Here is a 26,537-nt window from a genome sequence, read left to right as displayed (position 1 = left end):
CTAAAGTGGTTTCTAAGTGATCTAGGCCAGGCACTGTGGCTGACGCCTGTAATCCTAGCACTCTGGGAGGCTGAGGTGGGAGGATCACTCAAGGTCAGGAGTTTGAAACCAGCCTGAGCAAGAGCGAGACCCTGTCTCTCCTAAAAAAATAGAAATTAATTGGCCAACTAAAAACATATAGAAAAAGTTAGCTGGGGCCGGGCGAGGTGGCTCACGCCTGTAATCCTAGCACTCTGGGAGGCTGAGGCGGGCGGATTGCTCGAGGTCAGGAGTTCAAAACCAGTCTGAGCAAGAGCGAGACCCATCTCTACTATAAATAGAAGAAAATTAATTGGCCAACTAATATATATAGAAAAAATCAGCCGGGCATGGTGGCGCATGCCTGTAGTCCCAGATACTCGGGAGGCTGAGGCAGAAGGATGGCTTGAGCCCAGGAGTTTGAGGTTGCTGTGAGCTAGGCTGACGCCACGGCACTCACTCTAGCCTGGGCAACAAAGTGAGACTCTGTCTCAAAAAAAAAAGAAAAGAAAAGAAAAAATTGGCCGGGCATGGTGGCGCATGCCTGTAGTCCCAGCTACTGGGGAGGCTGAGGCAGGATGATCGGTTGAGCCCAGGAGTTTGAGGTTACTGTGAGCTAGGCTGACGCCATGGCACTCTAGCCCGGGCAACAGAGTAAGATTCTGTCTCAAAAACACCCCCCAAAAACAGTGATCTTGCTCCTCTCCAGAGGAAAAATGAACTGGCCTGTTAGTTTCCAACTTGGCACCTCCCCAAGGAATTTTCAAAATATGTTAACTCTCATTGTTGCCCCACACTCTGACCTTCGGACCTAACCTGCGTGTGAGATGTGAGTCCTCACTAAATGCCTGATGACTACCGGATAAGTGCAGACATTCCCTGAGCCCTGGTGTATGTCCCGCACCTCGCTTGGGACTGGAGATGATGAGCCAAGCAGTGGCAATGCCCGCCCTTAAGGAGCTTACCTCCCATATCCTCCTGTGTGTGAGAAGGCAGTGGTAAATCCGTATGTGCGCCAAATTGCTACCGAATTAGAGCTGTTGCAAGCCCTCTGGGACATGTGGAGTGGGTGGGCAAGGAAGGTCTGAGGAGGCGACACTTACGTTGAAACCTGGATGATGGGAAGCACCCTGTCATGAGAAAAGGCAAGAACCACTGGCTTTGGGCGACTGGGTGGGTGTTGGTACCTTCAGGAGAGTGGGACGGAGCAGAGGCTGCTGGGACTCAGGGTTCCAGGGGGACGTTTTAGAAGACTCGAGAAGCCAGAGTGGGTCTGAGCGGGGATGGCGTCGAGCCATGACTGGGTGGGTAAACGAGGCGGTCCAGAGAGAGGCCCCTCAAGAAGATGGGGCTTCGAGGCGGAAGTAGCCAGGCCCCTGAAGGCGCGAGAGCGAGCAAGAGTGCTCAGCCCGAGACTCTGAACCCAGCGGCGGGCTGCCGAGAGCATGCGCATTCGGCGCCAGGGGCGCAGTTCTTGGCCCGCCGGGCGTTCCCTTCCGGGGCGGGGCCGCGGAACCCGGAAGTAGTCGGGGACAGGGTGAAGGCGCCTGGGTCTAAGTTGTCTGTCGTCGCTTTTCTGTGTTGCTGGTTCCCCCGCCACCGCCACCATGGGGAAGCGACAGCATCAGAAGGACAAGATGTGAGTTGAGCCGCAGCCGGGGGCGGAGCCCCGCTTTGCGTCAGTCCCCGTCTGTCCCGCGCTTCGCGCCGCTCCTCTTCCTCCTCCCCCGAGCCGGTCCTGAATGTCGCTTCCCCACGGGAGCCTTCCCCCGCTCCCCAGGCAGGGAGCTGACCCCCCAGCCGCCGCGACCTCCGGGATCCCGGCTCCAGCACGGTCAGCTGCGGTCTCCCGAGTGTGGCCTCCGCCGGCCTTGGCGCTGCGCGAGCTCCGTCTTTCCTTACCTGTATGCTGTTGCCCCGGGCTGGCCCTGTCCACGCGCGAGCTTTGTTCCCGAATGAGTAGTCTCTCCTCTGTACCTCCGGCGTCCCCGTGTGCTGGGGTACGCCTGTCAGCCTGTACACATGCTGCAGTCTTCCAATTTAAAGCAAGCCGCTGTGCCCCGTGTTCCCCTCCAGCTGCCACCGTGTTTCAGATTCTCGTCCCAACAAGTGAAAGACCTAAGACTACTTGTCGTTTTCTGCTGTCTCTTGAAACCACTCCACTTAGACTTTTGCTCCCAGAACAGCTCTTGTCGGGATCCCAGTAACATACGTGTTGCTACATCACGTGTTCAGTTCTTATTTTGTTGAGCTGTTCAACAGCATGCAGCGCGATTGCCATCTCTCTTCTGAAGCCCTTCTTTGGTCTCTGGGATCCCACGTGCTCTTTGTTTCAGTCTAGTTCAGTGGCCCGTCTTTTCCCAGTCTCCTTTGCTGGACCCTCCTCCCTTCTCCCAGACCTCCATAGGTTTCTCCTCCATAAATATTCTCTGTGGGAGATCTCTCCAGTCTTGCAATAGTCAGCTGCTTACTCACACCTCCACTTGGAGGACTGATGCCCCAGATGGAACTCTTGATTTTCAGTCCCTGCACCTGCTCTTACCCCAGCCTTCCTATTGCAGCAGTCACACCTGATGGTCCTGAGTTTGCCCAGGTCAGAAGTCAGGGAGCTGGCCTTGGTGCCTTTCACCTACCTCTTCCTGTCCATCAGGAAATCCTGCTGGCTCTTTCAGGAACTGACACTTCTCACTTTGTCCCCATTCCCCCTTAGGTGGAGTTTATGCCACCTCTTTCCTGGACCTTGGTAGTCCCGTCCTGATTGATGTTGTGCTGCCTCTCTTGCTTGTGCCCTACACACAGTGGCCAGACTGATGCTTTGAGACTTAAGTTAGATCACGTCAGAGCTCTGCTCAGAACCTTCTAACAGCTTTCCATCCCACTTAGGGCATATCTGGAGTGTTGACCATGGCCTGTGAGGCCCTTGTGATCTGGCCACTGCCCATATCTGTCTTCATCTGCCGCAAGCCCTGTGCACATTCTTCTCCTGCGACAGCCCCCTTCTGGAACACACCCAACTTTTCCTGCCTCAGGGCTTTGCTAAGTGCTGTGTATGCTGCTCCCTCTGCCTGGAAAGCTCTTCCCACAGTGACTTCTCATTGTCAGGTCTTCCGATAAATTCTGTTTCCTTCAGAGCAAAGCAGGACTGTTTGTATTTGTTGACTTATTTATGTATCCCCATGTCTATTGTGTTTATCGCTGTGTGCCTGACACACAGTAGGTGTTTCATAGCATTCATTGAATGAGCAAAGATCAAGTCGTTGGTTACTCATTTCTAAAGACGCAGTCATCTTTATGAAGGGGGTGGTAGTAGTATTCTGTCTCCCTCTCTTCTCGTCAGGTACATTACCTGTGCCGAATACACTCACTTCTATGGTGGCAAGAAGCCAGGTAAGGCATGAAATCCTTCTGTTCCCCCTTGGGGGGCGGTGGCATTAAGGAATGATGTCTTCATTACACAATGAGCTGTAAAAATGGACGATTAACAAGAACACAGAAACTATGGTAGACAGATGGGCTGAGGACATAGTTCACAAAAGAGGAAATACATTCAATAAAAGATAACATGTTTCATCTTGGTGAGTTTTTAAAATGTAGGTTAATAGAACATTTTTTTTCTATCAAGTTAATAAAGAATATGAAGAATGATCTTTTTAGCTATCAAAGCTATCAAGGCCACAGTTAAAAAGAGCATTGTCATAGTTTATTGAGAGTAAAAAAGTATGTAGTTTTTTGTCTCAGTTCTTTTTTGATGTACCTCATGTGTTTTGGTTATAACTAAAAAAAGGTTTTTAATTCACAGCAATTACTAGGTAATTCACATGAACTTTTTCATAAAATGTAATTGAATTGTTGATGATGAAACAGATGAAATATTTTGCAGAGTAAGATTTCTGGTTTTTATTTTATTTTAAACAGATCTCCCACAAACAAATTTTCGTCGTTTACCTTTTGACCACTGCAGGTAAAGGTTTTTCCAAGTTTGTCTTTCCCTTGTGGTTGTTCTCTGATACTTTCTAATAGTGAATCTGTCCCTTGGGGATGCATTTGGGGTTCTGTCTGTGTCCCCCACCTAGCTCTTCCCTAAACAGGGAGAAGGTGGACCTACCGATGATGACAGCTAGTGGTTATTTTCTGCTTATCATGTTTGTGTTGATGTGCGTTGTCTTTTAACTTCATTCTTACCTTCCAAGGGGGGTAGACCCTGGTGTTAAGCCTGTTTTACAGTTGAGAGAACTGATGCTTACAAGAGTGAAGTACCTCACCCTGGTGTTACATCTGGGAAGTGGTGCCGCAGAGTCTTGAACCCAGTGGTCGGACTCTGGGTCCATGCCTTTGACACTTTACTCTTGTTCCAGATTCAGTAGCAGCAGCAACAAAAGTAATGATGCCTGGAGGCCCTTTGCCCCTTACCTGGGAACTCAGGTCACTGTTTGGGTGGGGAGGGACCCAGATATAGAACCGCTCAAATGCTTCTTCAGCCCACATTGATACCTGTATGAACAAAACGGGGGCCTGTTGGAGAAGCAGGACCAGACCCGATGAACCCAAGCACATTGCTCCTCCCAGGGCAAGGGGGGCTGTGGGAGTGGGCACCTCTTGGGCCTGAGTTTCCCCAAGCCTAGACCATGGTCGCCTCTGCCCTGGACACGTGCATGTCTACGCAGCATCCTCCCCAACACCCCAACTTCTGATTCTGTAGATCAGGGTGGACCTTAGCTGACAGAGTTCTGCTGTGATCCTGGCACCCTAGTTGAGGCAGGTCAACTGGATACCACAGTGCAGCAGGAGAGGGGCAGAGGGTCGTGCTCAGTGCAGGGAGGCCAGGGGTGGGGGGTGGGCACAGCTGCTGCAGCCCAACAGCTGGCCTTCCCTGCCTCTGCCCAGGGGCTTCCATGTGGTTAGTGGGGGCTTTTCTGCTCACCAGCACCTGCCTGGGGAGGGTGAACAAAGGAGGCCTGGGCATCGCTGGCCAGGGTTTCTCCCACCCCACCAGGTTTTGTCATGGGCCTTATGGGAGTGTGGTCATGTTCAGATCCAGAATGAACCGATGTGATGGATGCTGCTTCCATCCTCGGTTCCAGTTCCTCCAGCAGGGCTCTGGTCTGCATTGTGACCATTTTTTAACAACCTGGGATTTATGGGTAAAAATGTGCTTTGAAAATGTGGCCATTGCGATCATGTTGGGAGAAGATGGGTATTCGTTGTTGTCATGATGTTTAGAGCTTGCCCCGGTGCTGCAATTAGGGTGGAAGGTTGCCCAGAGAGGGATCCTGAGGCAGTGTCCTGGGAGGTCACCATGCCAGGCCCAGCCAGCCCATGGCCTGACCAGCTGTGGCCGGCTGCTGACCAGGAGTGACTCTGTCCTTTTTCAGTCTCTCCCTACAGCCCTTCGTCTACCCAGTCTGCACCCCTGAAGGCATCGTCTTTGACTTGCTGTGAGTTTTTCCTTGAATTTTGATCTAACAAACATGGTGAGACTGTTGACAGCCACTAAGGATGGGGATGTTGGGTCAGTGGCTCCAGGCAGCACCAAGCCAGGCACTGACAGACAGACGCCTGGTCCCAGCAGCCTCACGAGCCCTAGGTGGCCTCTTCGGGACTGAGAAGGAAGAGCCAGGTCCTCGGGGATATGGCAGGAGTGCTGCCGTGACACCCAGGCAGGTAGCTCTAGTTGGCCAAGTGCTTTTGTCACTGCCTGGAATGGGGTTGACCACACCCCGACCCCCATGTGGGGTCCTGCTGTTCTCACCAGCATACCTGTGCCTGTTCTGGAATGTAACTGCCTCGAGTGTTTTCCACTTTATGGCAGCAGAGCCATAGTTAAGGTGCATACTTTTCTAGTGCTCTGTTTTGAAGCATTATGCCCAGTTTTGCTTCTCAACATGAGCCAGCTTCTATAATTTTTTCATGTTTCAGGCTCACTATAGAAAATTTAGAAAATATGTCAAAGAAAAAGGGAAAATTTTAGCATAATCCCACTATCCAGGTTGACTACCATAAATTTTGAGACTCATTTTTTCTGTGGGTTTATTTGTAGTAATGTGGTTGTGAAGTATTAACAGGTAACACTTGGCTGGGCACGGTGGCTCATGGCTGTAATTCCAGCACTTTTTGAGAGGCTGATGTGGAGGATTCTTTGAGGCCAGAAGTTTCGAGACCAGCCTGAGCAACATATGGAGACCCTTCTCTACCAAAAAAAAAAAAAAAATGAGCTGGGCATGGTGGTGCCTGTAATCCCAGCCACTTGGGAGGCTGAGGCAGAAGTTAGAGCCCAGAAGTTGGAGGCTGCAGTGAGCTATGAGAGTGTCACTGCACTCCAGCCTGCCTGACAGAGCAAGAAAGACCCTGTCTCTAAAACAACAACAACAAAGATAACACTGTGTGGATCTGTTTTTCACTCTGTTATGATGAGGGCTTTTCCCCCCAGGTCATTCAGAATTCTCTGAAAGTACGATTTTTTTTCTTGTCCATTTTATTTATTTATTTTTTTGAGACAGAGTCTCACTCTGTTGCGCAGACTAGAGTGCCGTGGTGTCAGCCTAGCTCACAGCAACTTCAAACTCCTGGGCTCAGGTGTGCGTGCCACCACACCCAACTAATTTCTTTCTATGCTTAGTAGAGATGGGATCTCACTCTTGCTCAGGCTGGTCTGGAACTCCTGACCTCAAGCGATCCTCCCGCCTTGGCCTCCCAGAGTGCTAGGATTACAGGCGTGAGCCACCTCGCCCAGCCTGAAAGTATAATTTTCGACACTGGCCCAGTATTTTATTGTACAGACATATCAACATCAATAAATGTTTTTTACCTTTTTTTTTTTTTTTGAGACAGAGTCTCGCTTGTTGCCCAGGTTATAGTGAGTGCCGTGGCGTCAGCCTAGCTCACAGCAACCTCAAACTCCTGGGCTCAAGTAATCCTTCTGCCTCAGCCCCCCGAGTAGCTGGGACTACAGGCATGCGCCACCATGCCGCCTAATTTTTTATATATATATATATATATATATTAGTTGGCCAATTAATTTCTTTCTATTTATAGTAGAGACGGGGTCTCGCTCTTGCTCAGGCTGGTTTCGAACTCCTGACCTCGAGCAATCCGCCTGCCTCTGCCTCCCAGAGTGCTGGGATTACAGGCGTGAGTCACCCCGCCCGGCCTGTTTTTTACCCTGTTACAGTTTTTTACCTTGTTACACCTTTTTACCTTGTTACAGTTTTTGTTGTTGATACATAACTGCAGTAAAAACCTGAACATATTTTGAAACCTGTGTATCCATAAATATCTCCCTTTCCTTTGTTGGGGCTCTTCCCCTCCTGAAGGGAAGCAAACCCTCTAACCTAGAAGCCGCCTCCAGGACCACGGTGTTGTTACCAGGTGGCGCCCGACTGCTGCGGTGATGCTTTCTGTCCTCTCTTCTCTTTAGGAACATCGTTCCATGGCTTAAGAAGTACGGGACCAACCCCAGCAATGGAGAGGTAGGTGGCCAGGCAGGAGTTGCAGTGATGCTGGTGAACGCTGTCCTCTTGCCTTTTATTCTAGAGGTTTTGTGTATCACGACTGTGTTAGAGAACCATTCATGGGGCACAGTGAGGGGGTTCAGTCCCCCACCCCATTACGTAGTCATTTCTGGAAATGTTTCCTGCTTGTGCACACACGTGTGTGTGTGTATGTCGTTCCTAGTGCGGGAACCCTTCTGTTCCATGGTTTGCGCACCCCGCAGCGCCTCTGGAGATCTGGGCGTGTCAGCGCAGAGTGCGGCCCATTCTGTGACGGCTGTTGCTGTCCTTCTCTAGATGTGCTGTGTGGCCTTTATCATTTGCCGGTACAGAGGCGCAGGGACTGTCCTTGCGTGCCTGTCTCTGGGCACACAGGAGCATCCTGTGGGACTGCTGGGTCGCAGGGTGGGTGCGTTTTCAGTCTCGGCGCTGGCAGCTGCCACTCCTTGCCCTGCAGTGGGGCTGCGTCTCTGCACTAACAGCAGCGTGTAAAAGAAGGCACCTGTTTCTCCTGGCCTCAGAAACACTGGTTATCATCTATTTTTAAAAAATTTTTGCTACTTATGGGCCAAAAAATAAATTTAATTTGTATTTTTATTGTGAGTTAGACCAAGCATTTTCTCATATGTCTTGCAAATTCTGTGCCGCTCGGAAGTGTGTGCCCAGGGTCAAGTTCTAACTCATTTTCCTTTTCCATTTTTCTACATCCCACTTCATGTCTTTGTTACAAACCCGTGGTTTTCCTACGTGTTAATCATCTTCTCTGTTCTCTTGGTTCCTTCACTGCCCAGAGATTTCTCTCCTTCCCTCATTTGGGGCCATTTCTTCATTTATTCAATGGCATCTGTCCGTCCAGCAGGAAGGTGTTGGCCCCTGCTGTGTGCAGGACCTGTGGCCGTGACCAGGCTGGAGGCAGCAGACCAGGGAGGCCGTGGCCGGTAGGCCAGCGGGATGTGCTGAGGTTCCCAGGCAGGTCTCTCTCCCTGGTGGTAGCAGAGACCTAGTAGTAACCGTAGTGTAGTCAGGTGTCAGGGGACCGGTTCAGTTCAGCAAGAGCTTCCTGAGTGGCCTCTGTGTGTCCTGTGCTAGGGGTAGGCAGGTGGCACCAGGTGATCGTCCTGTGCTTGGGATCTCAGGCTGTGCTGTAGTGAGAAGTGTGTGTTGGCTCTGGTTCCTGGTTCCTGGCCTAGAGCTGCTAAAACTCTTGGAATTCCTGGGTCATGGGGCAAGCTGAGTCTTTCATTATTCCTAAGGAACCCCTTTCAGCCCAACCTGAGTTGAGGAGGAGGAGGAGGTGGTAGCTCTGCTCCCCAGGGGAACCAGCTTGTGATTTAGAGGGTTGGACTTTCAGCTCCACCCAGACCTCAGGCAGGGGAGAAGGGGCTGGAGATTGAGTCGGTCACTAATGGCCAGTGAATTAATTAATTGTACCTGTGAAGTGGAGCCACTTTAAAAACCCTAAGCAAAGGCCAGGCCCAGTGGCTCAAGCCTGTAATCCTAGCACTCTGGGAGGCCGAGGCGGGTGGATTGCTCTAGATCAGGAGTTCAAAACCAGCCTGAGCAAGAGTGAGACCCTGTCTCTACTATAAATAGAAAGAAATTAATTGGCCAACTAACATATATATAGTAAAAGTAAGCCGGGCATGGTGGCGCATGCCTGTAGTCCCAGCTACTTGGGAGGCTGAGGCAGGAGGATCGCTTGAGCCCAGGAGTTTGAGGTTGCTGTGAGCTAGGCTGACGCCACGGCACTCACTCTAGCCTGGGCAACAAAGTGAGACTCTGTCTCAAACAAACAAACAAACAAACAAACAAGAAAACCCTAAGCAAAGGGTTCTGGGAGCTTCTGTGCTGGTGAGCACGTCCACACCGCAGGCACAGAAGCTCCTGCGCTTGGGACCTTTCTGTATCTTGCCCCTTGTACCTCCTTATCTGGCCAAGTGAAGGGTTTTCTGAGTTCTGTGAGCCAGTCTCGGAAATTGCTGGACCTGAGGAGAAGGTGAAGGAGCCCCGATGTACAGCCCATCAGGCAGAAGCTCGGGAGGCCTGGACCTGTGGCCGTGTCTGCGGCGGACACAGTCTGTGACTGCACCCGTAGCCTGTGAGGTCTGTGCTGACAACAGGGAGTCATGTCAGAATTGAGTCAAATGGTTGGATATCCAGTTGGCGTCTGGAGATTCAGTGAATTGGATGTGGTGAGGAAACCCCACGTGTTTGGTGTCAGAAGCCTTGTTAGCAGATATAGAACACAGAGGTAGGAGGGACTTCCTGACTGTGCAGGACAGGGTGACTCTTCTGGGTCATCAGGGGCAGCATCTGAAGCTGAAAGGACAGCATGATGACCGTGCAGGTCTGCCTGGAGTCTCAGCACTCTGGGAGGCCAAAGCGGGAGGATCGCTTGAGGCCAGCCTGGGCAACATAGCGAGACCCTGTTTCTACAGAAAAATTAGCTGGGCATGGTGGCATGTGCCTATTGTCCCAGCTACTCAGGAGGCTGGGGTAAGAGGATCCCTTGAGCCAACAAGTTCAAGCCTGGAGTGGGCTAGGATCGTGCCTCTGATAGCCACTGTACTCCAACTGGGGCAATATAGCAACCCGTCTCTAGAAACCCTGTCTCAGAAAAAAAAAAAAAAAGGAAAAAGAAAAATAGAGGATCCCATCTTCCCATCACAACCATATTTAGCGTTTGGGTGTATTTATTCTTTTCCTTCCACTTTTTTTTTTTTGTATCTTTTTTTCTTTCAGAATATTACAGGGTCCCTCGACTTTTAATGTCTTGTTTTTCTTAAATATTTATATGGCAAAATAAGTAGACACCTGCATAGCCCCCCAATAGCTGAAGAAATACATTCATTTTTTTAATTTCAGAAGTAATCTGTGCTCACTATAAAAGTGTCCAAACACAGCCACTCCAGTGTGTCTCTGACTCCCTCCTGGCCTGGCATATCTTTATACCAGCCAGCTGTTTGTTATTAATTATTCACTGTGCTTCTTCAGAAACTGGATGGGAGGTCCCTGATCAAGCTGAACTTCGCCAAGAACAGCGAGGGTGAGTAGAGCCATCACGGCCAGCCCAGGACTTGGCCCGTGGACCCAGGGCCCCGGCTCTCCTAGGTCTCTTGCAGAATCTGTCTTTCCCTTCTGATCAAGCTAGACACTTGCTTTTGCTTTCTGAAAGGCACCATGCGATTTCTCCTCAAAGGCCCAGCTTGCTGTGAGCCGGGGCTCATGGGGGCGCAGCCTTGGTGTCGGGCATTGGTTTCCACACAGGCGGCTGAGCTGTCTCGAGCTGCGAGTGGCTTCTGTGGGCACAGCGGGCTCTGTGGTGCCGGGCCATATCTGAGGCTTTGGTCTGAGCCTCGATGCAGGCTGAAGCTGCTCAGGTGGAGGACGCGGTGTGGGCAGGCAGCGGGGCAGTTGGTCCAGAGGGATTTGCCAGGCAGCTCTTGGGCTGGGCCGCCCTTTGCTACTGCTCATGAGGCCCCGCCCAGCGCTGGTTCCTCCCGCTTATGTCCCCTGCTCGCCCTCCGCTCTTCTCAGGGCCAGACATCTAAGGTGAGGCGACCCTCCTGCCCAGCCCCTGCCTGGGCACAGATCTAGCTGTCTGGGTTCTTTGTGGGTTGGCCCAGGCCTTGTGCCCATGCAGTTGCCATGGCGTGGGTGGTTGTCCCTGTGCCCCGGGCATGTGTGTTCCAGGGGACCCTGAACCACGTGAGGCTGGGCCTCCCTTGTTGACCCAGATCCCGGCCCGTGGTCGGTGCCAGTTTCACAGGTGAATGAGTGAGTGGTCCTTGGTGACAGCAGCGCAGCATGTCCTTGGCAGCTGGTGGAGGGCAGGGAGTGCCTCCCCTCTGCGATCGCTGGTTCAGGGCGGGCTGCAGTGTGCACCTGTCACTGGGCAAGCACCTGTTGAGTGCCTGCCGTGTGTGGAGACTATTCTGTCCTGAACGAGGGAGCCTATGTTCTAGTGGGGGGAAAGCCAGAAAACTGCCCAGAAGGGTGTGTCAGGTGCTGCCTCTGCCATGGACAGATGTATGGCAGAGAGGGCTGCAGGGGGACAAGGTTTGGGTAGAGGAGCCTGTAGGATCTGGGAGCTCTGACCAGCCGAGGGCACAGCCAGTGCAAAGGCCCTGGGGTGGGCACACGCTTGAGGGGAGCAGTGTGGGCTGGGGCAGGAGCAGGGGATGTGGTGGGAGAGGTCAGAGCTGGGGACAGCGTGCACAGCCTTCCTGTGGGGCCTGGGCAGCCATGGAAGATTTGCTCTTCTGCTCTAAGATGGGAACCGCTGAGGAGGGAACAAGATCTGGTCTAACTTTTCTCTATTTTTTGTTTTTCAATAACTTTGATCTAGAAGTTTTTTTCCTTTGTTTTGTTGTTAATTGGAATTTTAGACGAATGAAAGCGGAGAGTGCTGGTGCCGTGAGCCTGCCCTGGCTTGTCAGCCCCTCTGTGCTGGCGGAGAAAGCCAGTCCCTGGCCTGGAGACCTCACTGGGTAGCACTTAGACATAAGGATGTAAGACAGACAGCCACAATCCCACTCTCAGCCCAGAAAAATTTACAGTTCTTTAGTCTCATCGAATGTCCGGCCAGTGTCTTGTTTCCATAATTGTCTCCTAATTATTTTTTTATAATCTTCAAATTAGGATGTTTAAAAAGTCCATACAAATGTGTGTGGTTGATGTCTCTGAGTCTCTTACTTTAGAAGTTTTCCTCCCACTTTTTTCTCTGCAGTTTCTTTCTTGGGGCTTATTTGACAGGGCCCCTGGCCACGGGGTGGGGACTTTCTGGGCAGGGGGCTGGTCAGGCGTTTGCAGCAGTGATCAGGCACGGGGACAGGTGGTGAGGGTCTGGGTCCCTGGGAGTATGGGCTGTTTCTTGCCGTGGGCCGACTTCAAGAGGAGGAGGTCGGTGGTCACCCGGGGGTGGACTGGGGGCCACGGAGGATCCGAGGAAGGTGGTGCTGGGGTTGGGTCTTGCAGGATGAATAGGAGTTTTCTACCTCTGCCTCCTCCATCCTCTGACCTGGGGCTGAGTTCTTTGCTGCCCTGGTCCCCAGCAGTTCTCACTGGGATGTCACAGCCCACATGCAAGGTGACCAGCCTCACTATGCCTTCTCACTAGGGAACTACCACTGCCCAGTGCTATTCACTGTGTTCACCAACAACACCCACATTGTGGCTGTCAGGACGACCGGCAACGTCTATGCCTACGAGGTAGGTCCTCGCTCTGGGACATGGGGACATGGTGTGGGGGCCTCAGGTGTGTGGTCCTGGCTGTGCCGTCTGGGCTGAGTGTTGGGATGGGCTGGGCACAGCCTGTCCTTTTGGGTTCACAGCCACTGGCGCAGGGTGTCCTGCCAGAGCTCTTGCTGGGCAGCCTTCCCATGTTTAGACAGGGGTGGGGGCTTCCTGCCACCTCTGGACCTGGAGTCCAGGTGGTCCTGGCTGCTGGACAGAGGCCATTTTCCCCCTGAGGTCCTCCCATGTCTTCGTCAAAGACCAGGCCCTGCAGAGGACAGGCCCCCAGGGCTGTGAGGGGGGTGCTGGGCCCTGGCTCTGGGTGGAGCCAACTGTCCCCAGGAAGGAGTGGGTCCTGGTCATGGGAGGAGTTCTGCCCCGGAGTGGGTCGGGGAAAAGGAGGCAGAGACTCCCAAGCTGGCCGCCCGTGCAGAGGCAGGCCCAGTGCTGCAGGAGCAGCCTGCTCTCCTGCCGTTTCTGTTCCTACACTGAGGGTTGCAGGGTTGGTGGCTGGTGCTGCCCCAGGGGTCTAGGGCCACTTCCTGCTGGAAGGGCACAAGGACTGGGTCGGCCCTTGCTGATGGTGCACCACGAGGCCACATCTCATTTTCTACATAAAATAACGCAAAATCACAACTGATGAAAACACGACTTAGAGCAATATGTATGAAATTACTCTTCACCACGTTTTTACTGTCATGAGTAAGGACCATACTGTCTACAAATGAACCTTAATGCCATCTAGTGGTCACTGAGAAATTTTTGTCCCAGAAAATTGGTAACAACTTTAGAAATTATTAATAACAGTAACTGCTGTTGTTGAAGAGACATACTGAACACCTACTGTGTTCCCGGACTCTGCGCTCAGCAGTTTATTCGCATTATTTTATGTTCTCATGGCTGGCTGCATGGGCCCAGCGCCATGCCTGGTGCATGGGAGGTGCTCAGGGAAGGTGGGGGCCCATGGGCGGGGGCGTGTTTGCTAACCCGTGAGGCACCATGACGAGCCTCCCCGGGGAGGCCACCGAGAGGCTGAATTGGCGCCAACATCTGGGGCCCAGTGGGTTCTGCCTTCACAGCAGTGGCCGCTGTGTGGGGTGTGCACAGCTGTCTCTGGGGTTCCTCACCTCTTGATGGTGCCGGGGTGGCTCCAGGCCTCCTGCCTGGGGCTGCAGTGCCAGGGCTCTCCCAGGCCGCAGTGCCAGGGCTCAGGGCAGGCGCCGAGATGCCACGTCCTCCCGGCCTCAGGCAGTGGAGCAGCTGAACATCAAGGCCAAGAACTTCCGAGACCTGCTGAGCGATGAGCCCTTCTCCCGACAGGACATCATCACCCTGCAGGTGAGTCTGCTTCCCGCCAGGAGGGGCCCCCAACCTCTTTGTGGCTCTCTGGGCGTGGTGGTCTCCCCTCCGGCGACCCTGCCCTCAGTGTCCCAAAGGCCCCCGCCTGCAGCCACCCCAGGCCTCTGCATGGCCACTTCCTCAGTCTGGCTCTCATGATCCCCCTAGCCTGGTGTCGGGGTCCCTCCTCTCTGCCCTCAGAGCCATCTGGGGCACAGTGGCCACTCCAGTGCCTCGAGGGCAGGAACTGGCGTGCACTCTGGGCCCAGCATCGGGCACAGGCCGCCCTGCAGGCGTCAGAGAGCCCCAGTGAGTAGATGGAAAGCGCTGACTTAGGAAAGTAGGGCCAGGCCAGGCGCGGTGGCTCACGCCTGTAATCCTAGCTCTCTGGGAGGCCGAGGCGGGTGGATTGCTCGAGGTCAGGAGTTCAAAACGAACCTGAGTGAGACCCCGTCTCTACTAAAAATAAAAAGAAACGAATTGACCAACTAAAAATATATATACAAAAAATTAGCTGGGCATGGTGGCGCATGCCTGTAGTCCCAGCTACTCGGGAGGCTGAGGCAGAAGGATCGCTTGAGCCCAGGAGTCTGAGGTTGCTGTGAGCTAGGCTGATGCCACGGCACTCACTCTAGCCTGGGTAACAAAGTGAGACTCTGCCTCAAAAAAGAAAGAAAGAAAGAAAAGTAGGGCCAGGCCACGTGCAGCCACCTCCTCTGTGACTCATCCCATTCTAATCAGAGGGCGGCCCCATGGCTGTCCACGTTCCTGTTTGTGCCTTCCTAACAGGGATGGCACACAGTTTGGTGAACAGCTAGCAATTCTGTGCCCTGTCTCAACCCTGCTGCTGCTTGTCACCCTGCCCGGGCCAGAGCTCTTCCCCCTTCCCCTGTTCCCTGCTGGACACCCCAGCCTCAGGGCAACGCCGCTGCGTCCCCCTCCTGGCACCCACGCGCCTTGGCCGAGCATGGCTGCTGTTGGGCTGCAGGCGTGGCTGGCTCGAGTGCTGGGCTCACTGCGCTGGGCATTGTCGTTTTGCCACAGGACCCCACCAATTTGGACAAGTTCAATGTCTCCAACTTCTTTCATGTTAAGAATAACATGAAAATAATAGACCCAGGTATGTTCCACCAGAGGCTGGGCTGGGTTTAGGGTTTGGGGAAAGCAGGGGTAGTGCATCCTGGGCAAAGCCCCCGCCCTCTGGGGACACGGAGCTCAAGCCCAGACAGGCCTGCGTTTTCTGAACGCTGTTCAGCCCCAGAGGACCCGAGCCCACTGCAGCCTGGAAACGCAGGCGGGTCGGCCTTGCCACCCTGCCGGGATGCCTCCTCACCTTCTCCCCTTCGGCCGTGGGTGTGCGCCTCCCTGAGTTCCCGTCGACCCCTGCTCTGTCCAGCGCAGCCGTGGGGCTGCCCATGGGGTGGAGGCTCTGGTCTGTGTGCAGCCTGTGTCCCGGGGCCAGCTGGGCCCTGTGTTCTGTGCCCTGTCCTCCCCGTGGACGGCCTGTGCTATCAAAGAGTGGATCTTGGGGTGATGGGGGTCCTCATGTTTTCTGGACTCACTTGTGGCCGTACGCAGCTTTGGAGCAACCAGTGAGTCATGCTCGGGGCTCAGTTGGCCTCAGCTCTGCAGGACAGCGTCCCAGGCACTTGTCTATTGTTGCACGAACCACTTAGAATTTAGGGAAACTGAGCAATGATCTGGCTCGGGAGACCCAGAGGCTCGTGGTGTCTGGGGTCCGGCCAAGCCCGTGCTCTGTGGACTGGGGGTGCTGCCCCTCCCCTCCACAGGGTGGGCCGCGCCCCCACCCTGTAGGCAGCACACGCCCTCTGGAGTGGGCACCAATGGGCACTGCACATCCAGTGGCGTTTCACAGACCCCAAGCACTTCTATTATTTTTAAAAATAACTTTTAAAATTACAAAAGCAAAACATGCTATAAAAAGATTGGAACATGCAGATAAATACAAAGAAGAAAATACAAATTGACCTGAAGCCTTCCCCAGACGTCTGTAACTGCGAGGGCGGCCCCTGCAGGCCTGTGGCTGGGCACCGGCGCCAGATGGGGTGGCCTGAGTTCCCTGTGGTTCCCCGTTGCCGTCTGCTCTGGAGTCCTGTCCCAGCCACACACATTTTGGGCACTGCTGAGGCTCGGCGCGCAAGGCCGTGTTCTGTTTTGCAGATGAAGAGAAGGCCAAACAGGACCCATCTTATTATTTGAAAAACACGAACGCGGAGACGCGGGAGACCCTGCAGGAGCTCTACAAGGAGTTCAAAGGGGACGAGGTTCTGGCAGCCACCATGAGGGGCCCGGAGAAGAAGAAGGTGGACAGGCTGAATGCCGTGAGTGTTGAGGGCGCTCAGCGAGCTCCATACCCCCACCTGTCCCCAGCCTCTTGGAGTAGTCCTAGGGAGGGGCTTGTGGGGTGCTGGGGGACCCCCAGGGCTGTAGTGTCTCTGGGTCCCTGGGTGCCTAGTCCTCAGGGTGGCCAAGGTGGCAGGGGTGGGGCCGACATCTGTGCTGGGTGGTGAAGAACCAACTGACAGGTAAACAGAGCCTCACAGGGGAGGCAGCCCTGGCTGCGAAGATCTGCCTCGCCAGAATTGGGACGATTCGGGGACCCCTGGTGCTTGTGGGTCACTGTGCCTATGCTGCTGTGCCCAGGCCTGTGTCTGGGGTATCCTGCTCGCTTTTCACCCCACTCAGGCAGAGCCTGGGGAGTGCTGCTGGGGGGAAACTGACGTTCTCCCCTTCTTTTTTTTTTTTTTTTTTTGAGACAGAGTCTCGCTTTGTTGCCCAGGCTAGAGTGAGTGCCGTGGCATCAGCCTAGCTCGCAGCAACCTCAAACTCTGGGCTCAAGCAATCCTCCTGCCTCAGCCTCCCGAGTAGCTGGGACTACAGGCATGTGCCACCATGCCCGGCTAATTTTTTCTTTTTCTATATATAATAGTTGGCCAATTAATTTCTTTCTATTTATAGTAGAGACGGCGTCTCGCTCTTGCTCAGGCTGGTTTCGAACTCCTGAACTCGAGCAATTCGCCCGCCTCCGCCTCAGCCTCCCAGAGAGCTAGGATTACCGGCGTGAGCCACCTCGCCCTGCCTCCCTTTTAAAGAATTATCTAAATTCTAGAAAATCTGGGAAATTTAGAAAAGAAAGTTTGTTGACCGTGGCCTTCGTATTCTAACACGACCGCCCTTAGCACTTCGGTGTATTTTCTCCTGATGGGGAGAAACCCCGCTGCTTTCTCTATGATAAGAAATATTTATTGGGGCTTTCTCTCCCCTGATCAAAGAGATAATGTGTTTACTGTAGAAATGTGTAACCTTTATAAAGAAAGGAGGAGTCACACACACTCCTAAGGATGAGGTGGCTGGTCCCGTGTAGTATTTTGTTCCAGGGTTTCACGTGAGGTCATGAGAGTTGGAGCCCAGTTGAGGCCATGGCCCTGGCTCAGGCCAGCCGTGGCTTCCCTCCCACTGCTGTCACTGGGTCCCCATCCTCGGCTCTTGGCCTGGGCCCTGAGTGGAGGCCAATGCTGGCCCGGCTGTCTGCTGGGCCCAGGGTTGGGGATCAGGGAGGCCTTCCTGGAGGAGGGGCCCTGGTACAGAGACCATGTGTGGCTGGATTCGAAGCGGGCATCCATGTTCCCACTCGCTGGCCTCCCAGGGCTCTGCTGAGGCTGCCTGGTGTTCTGGCAGGCCCACTACTCCACGGGGAAGGTCAGCGCCTCCTTCACCTCCACCGCGATGGTTCCAGAGACCACGCATGAAGCAGGTAGCCACCTCTGCCTCTGCAGTCACAGTGTGTGACCCCTGCCCACCTTCCCCAGCAGTTCTCAGTGGTGCGCCCAGGAGTGGACAGGCGGGCTCTGGCCCTCTTGGGAAGTGGGTTTTATGTTGGGGTCAGGGGCTGCAGTGTGTGCCAGGCCCAGGCCAGGCGCTCCTCTCCTTGCTCTGCGGCCCTTGGCCCCGCCTCACGGTTTCACAGCCCTGAGGCTCTATGGGCACCTAGACGCCATCCCTCCATGGCCTCTGCTTGTCAGTGGCCCCCACTGTCACCTGAGCCCCAGATTCTTCCACTCCCAGGCTGCCCCGTCAGCCCATGTCCAGACGTTTCTGGCACCTTCTTTAACTGCTGCCCCCACGAGGCCCAGGTGAGCCTGTGAGGCCCCTGCTCTCTTGCTCTCCCCCGCGCTGGGCACTGTGAAGCCTGTGCATCCAGGGCCGGTGCTGCCTGGCCCGGCGGGGCTGCTGCAGGGCGAGCGCAGGCCCTGAGCTTAGGCCTCTGCTCGCAGCTGCCATCGACGAGGACGTGCTGCGCTACCAGTTTGTGAAGAAGAAGGGCTACGTGCGGCTGCACACCAACAGGGGCGACCTCAACCTGGAGCTGCACTGTGACCTGGTGGGTGTGGCAGCCCCCCCACCCCACCCCGGGGCTTTTTCTGGGTCATTTGGCAGCCATGTCTTCAGCATGGAGCTGCCACTAGTAGCCTGTCCCCAAGAGGGAGCCATGGTGCCTGTGTCTGCTCCAGGGGGCCTATTGGACACAACTGGGCTAGCTCTGTCTGCTGCCCTGCCCGTGTCTGTCCCTGCCCCTGCTCTGGGCCCCACGGCCACTCGAGTCCTTCTTTGCCCCATGTGCAGGGCAGCTGACCATGTCTGCCATGTGTTAAATGCCCCGAGTGGCTTTTTTGGCCTGCCCTTGGGTGCTGCGTACCTCACAGAAGTATCGGGGCTGTTTTGCAGACGCCAAAAACCTGTGAAAATTTCATCAGGCTTTGCAAGAAGCGTTACTATGACGGCACCATCTTTCACAGATCCATCAGGAACTTTGTGGTGAGTGGCGTGAGTCACTGGCTGCACAAATGTGCTTGGTGGGATGTTAGGGGGCTGGAGGGGCCTGTCCCAGACACCTGGGCCAGGCCATGGTGACCAGGGCAAGTCCAATAGGTAAATCTGTCCAGGAACCCGTGGCTGCCCCTTGAGTCCCCAGCCCAGGCAGAATAGGTTCCCTCAGAGAGGGGTGGGAGGGCCCCTGGTCTTCACCGAGAGCCCAGAGCCCCCGTGGAGCTAGTCTGCCAGGTGGGGACTTGGGTGGTGGTGTGGACTGTGGGCCTCAGGGCACGACAGGCTCACTGGCTTCTGTTCTTCTCACAGATCCAAGGTGGAGACCCCACAGGCACAGGCACAGGTAGGTGTCGCCCCTCCCTGGGACCCTTGGCTGTTCCGTGGGGCAAAAGGGTTTGGCGGTGGGACCCTGTGGGAATTCAAGGGATCGCACAGATCACCTGCAGCCCCGGCGCTGTGCCCCTCAGGCCATCGGTTCTCCCGTTTCCAGGTGGTCATGCGGCCCACGGACAGATGGGACGGAGTGTGTCACCTCCTCCCTGGACTCCCAGGGATGGTCGCTTTAGTCCCTGGCCAGCTCCCCCTGCCAAGGCCTCTCTAAGCCCAGCCTGGCAGCTGCTTGGCCCCTGCCCCGCCCTGCAGCTTAAGTGATGCTGACTGGCCTTGACCCTCTAATCCTGTCCTGGGCAGGGCCCCCGAGGGGCGAGGGTGAGTGGGCAGCAGCCTGCGTGTGGGCAGAGGGGCTCCAGGCGGCCCAGCAAGGTCTGATGCCCCTCAGGACCCAGAGTTTTCGGGCTGGCCCGGCAGGGCCCTGGGTTCTTGCTGCCAGCTGTACGCCTTCTTCTCCAGGTGGGGAGTCATACTGGGGGAAGCCCTTCAAGGACGAGTTCCGGCCCAACCTCTCGCACACGGGCCGGGGCATCCTCAGCATGGCCAACTCGGGGCCCAACAGCAACAAGTCTCAGTTGTGAGTCTGCGGGCCGGGCGGGGCCTGGGGAGTGACCCGAGCTCCCTGCAGGCTGATCCTCTTAGGCACTCCCTAAAGGTTGTGCTGGTCCTGAATCCGATCCAGGCAGTGTGTGGCACCCCCACGTGGAGCATGTGCAACTGCGTCAAAAGGGGACCCAGAGCCAGTGGGCAGGGAGGGCCGTACACGGCAGCGTGTGCCCTCGAGGGAACAGAAACCGCCACTCACAGGAGCCAGGGGTGCTCGTGGCGGGGCAGCGCCAGGAGATCAGCCTCTGACACCGGTGCCTTGGGACGGAGCGTACAGGGTGCGGGCTGGACAGTGAGGGGTGCCCGGACAGACACGGTGCTCCGCAGAGCGTGTGACCCAACGCGCGGGCAGAGCAGCGGGCAGGCAGCGTGGCCGCAGCGCCGGAAGGCAGCCGCGATATGGAAGGCAGAGCAGACGTGCGCGTCCCGCCGTCCCTGTCCGACAGCATGGCTTGACTCACCCTTGGGACGTATTGCTGACTTTAATGCCATTTCGTAGTTGTCACAACTATGTCCCTTGCCTTAAGCTGCCCCTTAAGAATTTATACTTTTTGATACTTTTATGACTGGAATTGTTTTTCAGCTGTTGATTATTGCTCATGTATAGAAAAAACTAGTTTATTTTATATCTAGCCAATTTATTAAATTCTCTTATAATTTAAGTAGTTTTCATTAAGAGTTCCTTGGGGGCTGGGCATGGTAGCTCACGCCTGTACTCTTAGCACACTGGAAGGCCGAGGCAGGAGGGATCGCTCAAGGTCAGGAGTTCGAGACCACCCTGAGCAAGAGCGAGACCCTGTCTCTACTATGAATAGAAAGAAATTTGTTGGATAACTGAAAATATATAGAAAAAATTAGCTGGGCATGGTGGCACATACCTGTAGTCCCAGCTACTCGGGAGGCTGAGGCAGGAGGATCGCTTGAGCCCAGGAGTTTGAGGTTGCTGTGAACTAGGCTGATGCCACGGCACTCACTCCAGCCGGGCAACAAAGCGAGACAACAACAAAGAAGTTTCTTGGGTTTTCTAGATAGTCAAGCTTTTCAGCAAAAGGTGGCGTCCTCTCCAATGCCCTGGTGTGCGCGTTAGTCGCTGGGGCTGCTGGGACCAGGCCGTGGTGTCCTTTGGGCGCCCAGTACAGTGCTGTCGTGCCGTCTGATTTGTCATAAAAATGGGGTGGAATTGAGACGGCTGACGGACCTGGGTGGGATCATCCTTGGTGTTTCCTCTATTGCCCAGGCTCCCCAGCCCCGCACGCCCGCTCTGCTCCATCGCCTCCTTTCTCCTGGTTTGGAGTCCTTGGTCCTTCAGTAGGGCCCTGGCGGGGCGGGGCTGAGCTGGCTCTGGCTGTCCCTCTGCCCCCATCCCAGCCACCTCCCATGCAACTGCTACCTACTGCTCTAGGCACAGGATCCACCCGGCAGGTGGTTGTGCTCTGGGCTCCCTCCTGGGGAGCCTGAGGTCGGGGGTGACCTGGGTGGCCTTGGCCACAGCCTGCCCCAGCAGGCGGCAGTGGGGGCTCCTGGTATGTGCCTAGCAGTGGCTGGGACCGAGGTAGGACAGGTGGGGACCCCACCATGCTCCCCCTAACCCCCACCCTCCTTCCCAGCTTCATCACGTTTCGCTCCTGTGCTTACCTGGACAAGAAGCATACCATCTTTGGACGGTAGGAGAAGCACCTGCGGGCAGGCAGGTCCCTTCCTTACCTGGGCCCGCCCACTGCCTTGTGCCTGGGGTGCCCTTGCTGTCACTGCTGGGGTTGATGCTCCAGAGTAGAGACTCAGGAACTTCTGTTGGGTGGGAACGTCTGGCTCTCCAGGCCTGTTGGGCTCAGGAGAGGAGGGGATGTGTCCCCACCCAGCCTGGCCGGCTGCCCTGTCCCAGACCCAGTGACACCCGAGCCTGAAGTCTGGCCATGTCAGTCTCTCTCCTCATCTAGTCCAGGGGTTGGCAGATGTTTCCCGTAGGGGTCCCGGCGGTTTCCAGCTTTGTGGGCCACATGGTCTCTGTGACAACTACCCTGCTCTACAGTGGCAGCTCAACACAGGCAATATGGAAGGAAACATGTGTGGTCCTATCCAAATGCAACTTTATTTACAAAACCAGCTAGATTTGCCCAGGGCTCTCCTTCCTGGCTGCTCCCTTCGCGGTGTGCCCTGGGGACTCGGCCAGGGGGCGCCCTGCTCTGGGAACATGGAGACCCACCTCTGTCCTGCTGCTGCAGGGTTGTTGGCGGCTTTGACACACTGACAGCCATGGAGAACGTGGAGAGTGACCCCAAAACTGACCGCCCCAAGGTATGTGCCCAGGGTGACGTTGGGACGCCGCTGCACCTTTGGGCGCCAGCAGGCGGGAGCGACGGGCTTGCCGCACTGAGCGCCTCTCTGCCGCCAGGAGGAGATCCGCATTGACGCTACCACCGTGTTCGTGGACCCCTATGAGGAGGCCGATGCTCAGGTGAGGCGGGCATGATGCCGCACGGGGGAGGGGCCCAGGCAGATCCTCCTTCCTCACAGCCCTAGCCCAGGCGCCACAGGTCAGCCCCAGCCCTGTCCCGCTGCAGATCGCTGAGGAGCGGAAGAAGACTCAGCTGGAGGTGGCCCCGGAGACCAAAGTGAAGACCAGCCAGCCCCAGGCGGGGAGCCAGGGCCCCCAGGCGTTCCGCCAAGGGGTGGGCAAGTACATCAACCTGGCAGCCACGTGAGTGGGCAGGGCTGGGCCCCGTTTCCTGTGGTGCTCCCCGAGGCTGGCTGGGACCCAGGCCGTGGGGCAGACCTGGCCGTGGTGAGAAAGCAGCAAGCCCGGGCTCGGGCAGGCTGAACCCTGCCTTGGGGCTGCTGCAGCAGGGGGCCTGTGAGCAGGCGGCAGCGACTCCGGGGGGCCATGGGAGCAGCAGCGGTGCGAGGGGACCGGGCCTCTGCACGGCGGGCTGCGTGGAGAGCGGGCGTGCCAGGATGGCCCGGCCGGCCCTGCACAATGCTGGAGTCTGGTTCTTCGCTTCCCAGGAAACGAGCGGCGGAGGAAGAACCGTCCACCAGCACAGCTGTCCCCACGGCCAAGAAGAAGCCCAGCCGAGGTTTTGGGGACTTCAGCTCCTGGTAGCAGCAGGCTGGCCGCTGTGGGTCCCAGTGGGGATGTGGGGCTATGTCGCTATCCCTGAGTTTTCTGCCTTCCTAGGCTGCCATCCAATAAAGCTCTTGCCTGTTGCCTGGGTCCCCTTTCCTGGCCCCGGGAGCCTCCCCATTCCCCACCTGGTGCCAGGTGGCCTGGCCGTTTCCAAGGCCTCAGCCCCTCTCGAGCCTACTTCCCAGACATCCAGGCACGGAGCCTGTGCTAGACCCAGGCCCAGGCCCGGACCTCCGGTGGGCAGGCCTGGGGGAGGGAGGACCGTGTCCCTCACTCTGGTTTTCCTTTTTGTTAAAAATTATTATTATTATTTTTTTTGAGACAGAGTCTCACTTTGTTGCCCAGGCTAGTGTGAGTGCCGTGGCGTCAGCCTCGCTCACAGCAACCTCAAACTCCTGGGCTCAAGGGATCCTCCTGCCTCAGCCTCCCGAGTAGCTGGGACTACAGGCATGCGCCACCATGCCCAGCTAGTTTTTTCTATATATATTAGTTGGCCAATTAATTAATAGTTCTTTCTATTTATAGTAGAGACGGGGTCTCGCTCTTGCTCAGGCTGGTCTCGAACTCCTGACCTCGAGCAATCCGCCCGCCTCGGCCTCCCAGAGTGCTAGGATTACAGGCGTGAGCCACCGCGCCCAGCCAAAAATTATTTTTTATAGAGACAGAGTCTGTGTTGCCCAAGCTGGACTCCTGGGCCCAAGTGATCCTCCTCCCTCAGCCTCCCGAGTAGGTGGACCACAGGTGTGAGCCGCCACAGCTGGCTCCCACTGGCTTGCTTTCTCTGTCATCTTCTCAGAGATGGCCTGTTTACACACTTGGCACCATCACCTGGGACCTTGCTAGAGCCAGAAGTTCTCAGGCCCCAGGCCTTCTCACCCGGAGCCTCTGGGGGTAGCCTCCTCCATCTGCTTTGACAAACCCTCAGGGGCTTCTGAAGGCTGGTGAAGTATGAGGACTCTGGACTAGAGCACTGGTGTTACTTCAAAAACCTCTCCTGCCACCCCTTGCCTGGGCTCTGCGGGACTGGACATGTTCCCATGGGCCTGCTCTGCCAGCCTGGCTCCCATCCCAGGGCTGCCTGTCTTTATGCTTGAGGACTCTGCTCCTAGTCCCAGCCTCTCCTGGCTTCCGGGCAGCGGCAGCAGCATGTCCTACCTTAGAGACCTCTCCCTTGCCCCCCATTTTTCTGCTGAATGTTTCCAAAAACTTTCTGCTTACCAGCCCTCGCTGGCCTTTCATCACATCTTCAGAGCCTGTGCTGGTCTGGCCTCCATTCTCTGGTTCTCAGGCCCCGCCACCCAGGCTTTCTGGATGCCAGGGAGACACAGGCCCTGCCCCTGGCTCTGCTCTCCTTGGGCCGCCACCTCCTTCCCATTCCTGACACTAAATCCTGACTTAGGTGTGGTTTTGGGTTTTCTCCTTTCCCTCTCCCAAAACCTTGACTCTGTCAGCAACTCTCATCAGCTCTGACTTCCAGAATGTACCGTGGCTCTTCCGTCTCCCATTTCTGATGCTGAAGCTGCAGGCACAGCCCTATATCTCCCTGACGGGCTCCCACACTGCCTCTGTCCTGGTGCTGGGAACAAGTGCTTCTGCAGTGACCTCCCAGGCCCCCTGACACCCTCCGTGCCAGGCCGGCGCAGGCAGGAGGGAACTCAGGCTTGCAAATGGCTTACTCGACAAACTGCGCCTGCCCAGGACGGCCATAGCAGCCGGCTGTGGTGAGGACCTGCACCACCTTGTGTGCCCTGTGGAGACAGCCTGGACCACCTTACTCTGTCCTCATGCACAAGCCCGATGGCCATGCACCGAGCAGAGAAGCATGGGGAGGCGCCTGGGAACCCTAAGGCCACCTTCTCCCAGTGCCCTGCCGGAAGCCAGGGCTGGTCCATGCGCATCAGGGCATAGCTCAACTGTGGGCATGAGTTAAAACGAGACATTTGACATCGTAAGCTTTATTTGTAAACCTCACACAGACACGAGACCAGGGCTGAAGGTGCACTGAGGGTGGCCTGCGCACAAGCTCCGTGGACCCCCAGGCCACCTCGTCTGGCCGGCCTCACCTGTAGCCTGAGAGGAGGCCTCAGGGCCATGTGCTCACCTCAGGGCAGAGGTTGTAGCCCCCCAAGCTGAGGGCCTTTTGACTGATGAGGGCTTACGTTTCTGTAGGTCATTTTAGAGCTTAAATTGTAGTTTTCTAGATATTAAAATCACTTGGCTTTTATAATTACCCAATGAGGTAATTACATGTTAATTAAAGGACTTTGGGGGAAATCCTCATTTCTGATCTTTTCTAATATCTGACAGATGCCATCAAGAGTAATCCTTAAAGTATAAAAATACTATGTGTGTACATTTTATATATATATATATATATGTATATATATATATATATATATATATATAATGACAACTATGTTTCTAAAGCAAATGCACTGCCAGAGACACTAGTGTAAGTTAAATGCATTTATAATCCTGACATCACCTCCCACTGTTTTCAAGGAAAAATTATTTTAAATAATTTAAATATTTAAGTCATGGGTGATATTGTTTAGGAATTTAAGAGGGTGGAACATTCCAGCACATCTGGTTATTGTCTTGTGAATATCACTTCCCCTGAAGCCAGCTCACGGTCAGTTCATTTGGTTTAAAAAGGAGCTTGTATTTTGCAGAAGACCAACAAAAAAGTGATAAAAGTTTTGTTGGTATCAATTACAAAAAAGAAATACAAAATAAGTCATAAGAGAACTAGTAAAAAATCTGCAATCAATGCCATCACCAAAGACAATACAAAGACCAAAGTGCTCAAATTGAAGGAGCAGTAAACTTGCCCAGAACATATAAAAGCTTTAAATATAGTTTAGTATATACAAAAATTGGTCAGAAGGATTTTAAAAGATTCCGATTTAAGTGAAGTCTTATGGACCTGTCCCCTGCATGGCCCGGCAGGTTGGGGATAGCACGAGCTCCCCAGCCATTTCACCCCATCCCGAGGCCTCTGAGGCCAGGGTCCCCCAAGAGGAATGGAGACTAGCAGGGAGCCTGTGCTGCAGGTTGCCACCGTGGGGCCGTCCCTCCAGCAGGAAGGGCTCAGCGGCCCGCAGGCACACTTACAGGCTGAAGCCACAGGTGTCGCTACTTCATGTGCCAGCACGTGAGCGAAGCCTCTTCAGGTTTCAGAGCATGGCAGCAGGAGCCCTGCTGTGCCGGCAACGGCTACGCTGTGCTTAGCCCAGGAGCGTGGGATGCGCTGGCCCGGCCCACTCCGCGAGGTAGCAGCTTGCTGGGCCTCCGCCAAGGGCAGATTCTTGCAGAGCTGTACGCAGGTTTCCCTCCTTCGCCAGCTAAGTTGGAGACGTGCTTAAGGGAGCTGCTGCTGGGTGGCCACAGTGCCCAGGGCGCCAGCATTTCCCACATCCCAAGGCCTGGAGTCTTGGCGAGGTGGTGCCCAGAGGGACGCTCAGGGCAAGTGGTGGGTCAGCCGGGCAGCA

General features: G+C 55.1%; 1 protein-coding gene across 1 annotated transcript; it reads left to right on the top strand.

The window, feature by feature from the left end:
* The first annotated feature begins 1,507 nt into the window (after positions 1-1,507).
* On the top strand, positions 1,508-23,126 carry PPIL2 (peptidylprolyl isomerase like 2). Its single transcript, XM_012776701.3, has 20 exons — positions 1,508-1,657; positions 3,356-3,405; positions 3,934-3,979; positions 5,391-5,453; positions 7,433-7,484; positions 10,500-10,551; positions 12,625-12,716; positions 13,989-14,078; positions 15,123-15,198; positions 16,260-16,420; positions 17,778-17,853; positions 18,374-18,480; positions 18,825-18,914; positions 19,236-19,269; positions 19,776-19,893; positions 21,530-21,586; positions 22,145-22,217; positions 22,315-22,377; positions 22,484-22,620; positions 22,926-23,126. The coding sequence occupies exons 1-20, from the start codon at positions 1,626-1,628 to the stop codon at positions 23,020-23,022; spliced, it is 1,566 nt and encodes a 521-aa protein (XP_012632155.1). The 5' UTR covers positions 1,508-1,625; the 3' UTR covers positions 23,023-23,126.
* Positions 23,127-26,537: the final 3,411 nt, after the last annotated feature.

The sequence above is a fragment of the Microcebus murinus genome, chromosome 22 (genome assembly GCF_040939455.1).
Source record: "Microcebus murinus isolate Inina chromosome 22, M.murinus_Inina_mat1.0, whole genome shotgun sequence".
Taxonomy (NCBI): Eukaryota; Metazoa; Chordata; class Mammalia; order Primates; family Cheirogaleidae; genus Microcebus; species Microcebus murinus.
This window is presented reverse-complemented; position numbering and strand designations above follow the sequence as displayed.